Source organism: Ipomoea triloba, chromosome 7 (assembly GCF_003576645.1).
Source record: "Ipomoea triloba cultivar NCNSP0323 chromosome 7, ASM357664v1".
In the NCBI taxonomy this organism is placed as follows: Eukaryota; Viridiplantae; Streptophyta; class Magnoliopsida; order Solanales; family Convolvulaceae; genus Ipomoea; species Ipomoea triloba.
The window spans coordinates 22,394,703-22,400,419 of NC_044922.1; the positions used below are offsets into that span (position 1 = coordinate 22,394,703).

The 5,717-nt window shown below is 32.0% G+C and overlaps 1 protein-coding gene across 1 annotated transcript; it reads right to left on the minus strand.

Moving 5' to 3' along the window:
* Positions 1-1,464: 1,464 nt before the first annotated feature.
* Positions 1,465-5,441, minus strand: LOC116025920 (ribonuclease 2-like). Its single transcript, XM_031267299.1, has 9 exons — positions 5,206-5,441; positions 4,477-4,505; positions 4,267-4,340; positions 3,580-3,687; positions 3,428-3,431; positions 3,244-3,335; positions 2,310-2,471; positions 2,131-2,215; positions 1,465-1,703 (listed from the first exon to the last, which is right to left on the minus strand). The coding sequence occupies exons 1-9, from the start codon at positions 5,385-5,387 to the stop codon at positions 1,654-1,656; spliced, it is 786 nt and encodes a 261-aa protein (XP_031123159.1). The 5' UTR covers positions 5,388-5,441; the 3' UTR covers positions 1,465-1,653.
* Between the last annotated feature and the right edge of the window lie 276 nt (positions 5,442-5,717).

A 5,717-nucleotide genomic window follows, 5' to 3' on the forward strand; every position in this document is an offset into this window, starting at 1 on the left:
TACATCATTAAATCAATCTAACTTAAAATTAAATTCATTTCCATCTGAATAAAAAGAATTAATATATTTTTAATATAATAATTATAATAAGTTTTTTATTTTTCAATATTTATTTTCATAAAAAATATTTTATTTGGAAACAAATTTATTAAAATTTTATTTATAGATTTTTAAAAAATTATTAAAGATGAGCTTAAAATTTTGTTCCACATGTCTTGTGAAACAATTAATATTCTTGAGTGACTCAAGCTATCAAGCTAACCCACTTAATTTTCAACTAACACATTCGGCCCATCGGATATTGGACTAAGTTTTACATCATATCGGTATATATATATATATATATATATATATATATATATATATATTTTCTGCCTTGACCCTAAAACTTTTTTATTTTTATTGGGCCACCAATCAGTTTCAAGCTTAGATTGACATCCATGTTTCTGTGTATAGTAAAACTTTTAATAATGTATTTTTAGAAAAATTATAATTAATAACCATACTACTATTTTAGTTTTGTTGTTTCATAATTGATAGGTTTATACACTAGAGAAAAAAAAACTTTTAGCAAGAAGAAAACACTGATAAAAGCTCATTTTGTGGACCATGGTCTACACAGTGTTGTGTGGACCATTAAAATGCACATTTTTAATATACTAAAAGTACATTTTGTGTACTGAGTGTACATTATACAAAATAATGTATGTACAAATAATATTCAAATAATTTACTTTCTCTGAATATAAGGGATATTTTTAATATACTAAAAGTACATTATTTGTATACTGAATGTATATTATTTGATAGCATACAAAATAATGTATTTTTAATACTCAAATAATGTATTTTATGTACACAAATAATATATTTTTTATTTATTATTCACACAACTTTGTAGACCATGGTTCACACAATAATGCAGCTCCATATATACGCTCTATGACCTCCGGCCGTACTTCACTACCCACGACTTATCATCTAATCTGGTAAATGCTTATAGGAGGGGGGAAATGTTTTAATTTCTGGCATTAGGTGGTGGTAGCAGCTCCAAAACTTGTGATATGATTTTAAATTAATTGTACAAAAATTATGAAGTGATATTTAAAGTTTGATGAATTCTATCACTTATTAAATTAGTTTTCTGGATAATTTTTTTTGTTGATTTGAAGTTGAGTATCTATTATTAAAAACTAGTCCAATATATGAACACCAGAGTTTCAACTTTTGAATTGTAGGATAATTTGCGAAAAGTAGTACTCCCTCTGTCTCAATTTACATGTCTTACTTTCCTTTTTAATTAAACATCACCATCATTCTATTTTTCCCAAATTAACCTTATGACTTTTACTTTTTTTATTGTTTTTATTTCCAACCGTGAAAAAGTTGGGGGCATAGTTGAAAAGTACATCACATTTACTTTAATTTCTTAAAAAGCGTGCAAAAAGCAAAAGAGACATCCAATTCGGGACGGAGGGAGTAGTATTTAATTAATGACTGAACCCTTTATCTTATTTACTATTACAACATTCACTACAAGAGTGTGCTTACATTGGGATAATGATTTGATAGCTTTTGATGATACTACAACTCATAACATTATATTATTGAGCAGATGAGATGTCAAGGGACAGCCTGCATGCATTTGGTGATCTACCAATTCTGCACACCACGGAGTGAAAGATAGTTCATTTTCTCCGGCGCTGTAACCCAAAGAAAAATAATTAAAGAAATTAAAGCAAGAGCTGAGGTTCAATTCCACTACAGTTAACACATTAATTAATTCTAGCTTATTATTAGCACTTTGGTACCAATTGTTATACCGTGGACCATGGGTCATGATTGATACTGCAATTGTGTTGAACTGATACTACAGTTGTGTTGAAAAGAAATTGCAGTTGCGCGAAACAGAGGCCGTTTCATTCGTCTGAAACTACAGTTGTGTTGAACTGATATTGCATTTGTGTCGAACTGATACTGCAGTTGTGTTGAACGAATGAACGGCCTCTGTTCCGCGCAACTGCAGTATCTTTTCAACCCAACTGCAGTATCCGTTCAACCCAACTGCAGTATCAGACATGACTATGGTTCACCATATAATTTGCGCTTTGGTACACGAAGAAAACTTACCCGTCTTTATTGGTAATCTAACAAATCCAGGGCATTCGTCTGATTTAGAGAGCATGCCACTTTCAATAGTAGGGCATTCTTGAATCTGTACGTAATTAAGAAGATTTATTATGTTATTATATTGGAGCTTCTATTATATTTTCTTGATTACAGAGACAATGATCTGAGGAGGTCCTAACCTGGAGGTTCTTATCGAAACATAGTTGAACTTCCTTCACAGCATCGCCATAGCATGACAATATTGGGGTTACCCCAAGTTCTTTTTCAATGGCTTGAATGATGCCTCCCACTAGGTATTTAGCGGAGTCCGATGCTACATATCCAGATTCCGACAGAATCCCCTATAATATATATAGTTAAACATAATGAATAAGGTAAGGTAATATTGTAATAATATACTCTTTCCGTCTCATTTTATATGTCTGGTTCGATTAACGAGGTCTGACTTAAGTTATTTTTAATTCAATTTTTCATAATATTAAGTTGTTGGTTTGACCCATGAATAATAAGTATGACAGATAAAATGGGATATATGGACTAATATAATATAATATAAAATATAATATTGTTCAAGTGATCCGAGCCGAGCTGCACACTTAGAATGTGCTTAGTTTGTACATGAGAATCAAATACTTGATAGTAGTAATGAAGTTTGTTAAAAGTATTTTGCATGTTGATAGTATCGAGGAATTGAAATGATTGTTAATATTGGGAATAAAAAATTTTAAAAATACAAAAATAAAAAATCAAGACAATTGATCTTTAATATAATGATGTCGAAAGCACTAATATTAACAAAAAATCAAAACAAAAATTTTAGAGCACTAATTCAAACTTAAAATTCAAATTACTAATATAAGATGGTATGAAACCCGCCTTTTTAATTAAGGAATGAAGTTTTTAATTGAAGGAGTAATCAAATCCTATAGTTATGTTTTAAAAAGTTATATTAACCAAATAATAACTATGATTTTGATTCTTGTCTAGCGTATAAACTCATGGACGAAACACACCCTTATATGATTTATACAAAACAAAAATAACAGTATTTATGTGATTAACTTACAGTAACATCGTAAAAAAAAAAAAAAAAAAAAAAAAAAAAAAACTTACAGTAACATCGAAAGAGGAGGAAAGCTCTAGAGCCTTGGAGAAGTAACCATATATGGTTGTTAGTACTGGGGAGGCACATGTTCCACGTTTCACTGTAACAATCAAATAGCACTTCTAAATTAACCTCTTGTACAAAACATAGTATAAGTAATGAAAAAAGAGTGAAATTAGGATTGTTAATTACCCCACTGAGCAATTGTTTTCCCAATCAACCAAATGGCAAAGGCAAGGAGATTAATTAAGTTAGATTCTTAACATAATTAATTAAGAAATTAATTAAGCTATAATGGCGGAGATTAAAGACAATTAAAACAGTACACCGGGTAGGTAGGGTACCTCATAAGCCCAATTTGATCCTTTGGGACTGCCACAAGCAGAGGATAAAGTGCAGTAATACGATGGCCAATCCCTTGCCAAGTCTGGCATTAGTAGTTGGATATCGACCTACATCATGGATGGAACAATACAAAATTAACTCTTAGCTTAGCGGGTCAAACGACCTACATCATGGATGGAACAATACAAAATTAACTCTTAGCTTAGCGGGTCAAACCCATTAGGCCCGCTTTTCCGCGGGCCATTTTTCTTGTGGTCCTAACCCACCCCATCGTGGGGCGGGTGCGAGCCAGCCCGCGGCCTTCGGCTCATTTTGACCAGTCGTTATACCATGGATCATGACTGATACTGCAGTTGTGTTGAAAAGGAACTGCAGTTGCGCAGAACAGAAGCCGTGTCATCCGTCTGGAACTGCAGTTGTGTTGAACAGATACTGCAGTTGTGTTGAATGGATGAACGGTCTCTGTTCATCACAACTGCAATTTCCTTTCAACACAATTGCAGTATCTTTTTAACACTATCCGTTCAACACAACTGCAGTATCAGCCATGATCATGTTCCACAATGCATTGTGAACCATGGTCCACAATATAATTTGCGCATTTTGACAACCCTATATACAACATCACCATTTTCAGGCCATTATATTTTAGTGAGTTAATTTTATATATAAATATATATATATACCCCATCTTGGTCAAATGCGGTACCATTACAGCAAGTGGGCCAAGTCCCATCATTGTATTCTGGCCACAATCCACCTGCATGCATTCATGTAAAACAATATAATGAATTGAAGCTAAGCTAAGCTATATTATTCTACAGAAACTTTAATTAAGATATATATGTATAAGGAACAATTAAGAACACTGTAAGGATCGGAAGACGACGGCTTACGAATTGTGAATTTACTTCCAACGTCGGGGCTGCACAAATCCACGCCAAATGTTATTTTTATTAGAAATCAAAAAAAAAAAAAAAAAAGGTAAATGTAATTAATTAGCTAGATAAGTACGTTTTATATATACTCCCACTGCCCGAGAATATACTTAAATTATTTTTAATTCAATTTTTTATAATATTAATTTTAGTATTAGTGTACAAATTTTAAATATTTAGAAACTACATTAAAAGTATTTACCAAAAAAGAAAAAAAAAACTACATTAAAAGTATTATTAAAAATAAAAATTAAAGGGAAAATTGTAATTTATTCCCTTACATAATATGTCAATTATCAATGTCACCCATGAATTAGTAGTGGCGTAAATATTGCCACTCAATTTTCAAAAACGGTACATATATTGTCCTTCCCGTGGTGTAAATATTGCCCCTCCTTCGTTACGGGAGCAGCAATATATGTACTGTTTTTGAAAATTGAGAGGCAATATTTACACCACTAATAATTCAAGGGTGACGTTGATAATTGGCATATTATAGAGGGGTAAAAATTATAATTTTTCATAATTAAATTTAAAATTAAGTAGAAATACTAAAAAAAATAAACAAAAGAAAAAGAGTTGATTTGATCAATAAATAATAACCAGTAGATATAAAATGAGACAGATAAAAATATGTTTGTGGGAATTGTGGGCGTATGGTGGGATAATTAATATAATATTAATTACTTGCAGCAGCCATTGCTGGAACAACACTCCCTAGCATTCAAACACTTGGTGCCAGACCAAGTAAGAGCGAGGGTGAAGTAATCAAACTCTTTCTTGGCTTTATTCAGTGGCGCAGCTGTGGCAACGCCGAGTAGCAGTAGAAGAGGGAGGATGAGTTTGGCCTTGGCGGGGAGAGATGCCATGCTATATATGTAAGAGAAAAGCAAATATTATTATGCTTGGGGATGTGAAACCAGGTTGCATGAACACCACTATTTATACTGAGTTAGATATAACCATCTGATGGGTCCCGCACTCCGGTTGTCTTCTTTACTACGTTAACTGTTCACATATATCATTCAACCTCGATCAGCTCCACATATAGCTTGGAAAATCAGCACGTGCTCTTATTATTATTATAAGCAAACAAAAGTCACTCCATTCATGTATGAGTTGACACTCGACAAAATAATTATATGTACTATGATAATGAATTTTTAAAACATTTTAAATTTTTTTTTTTTAAAAAAAAA

Coding starts and splice junctions, on each gene's coding strand:
- LOC116025920 (XM_031267299.1), bottom strand. CDS start 5,387: ATGGCATCTCTCCCCGCCAAGGCCAAACTCATCCTCCCTCTTCTACTG. Junction 2,472..3,243: donor CCTCCTCTTTCGATGTTACT/GTAAGTTTTTTT, acceptor TATATATTATAG/GGGATTCTGTCGGAATCTGG. Junction 2,216..2,309: donor GTTTCGATAAGAACCTCCAG/GTTAGGACCTCC, acceptor AATTACGTACAG/ATTCAAGAATGCCCTACTAT.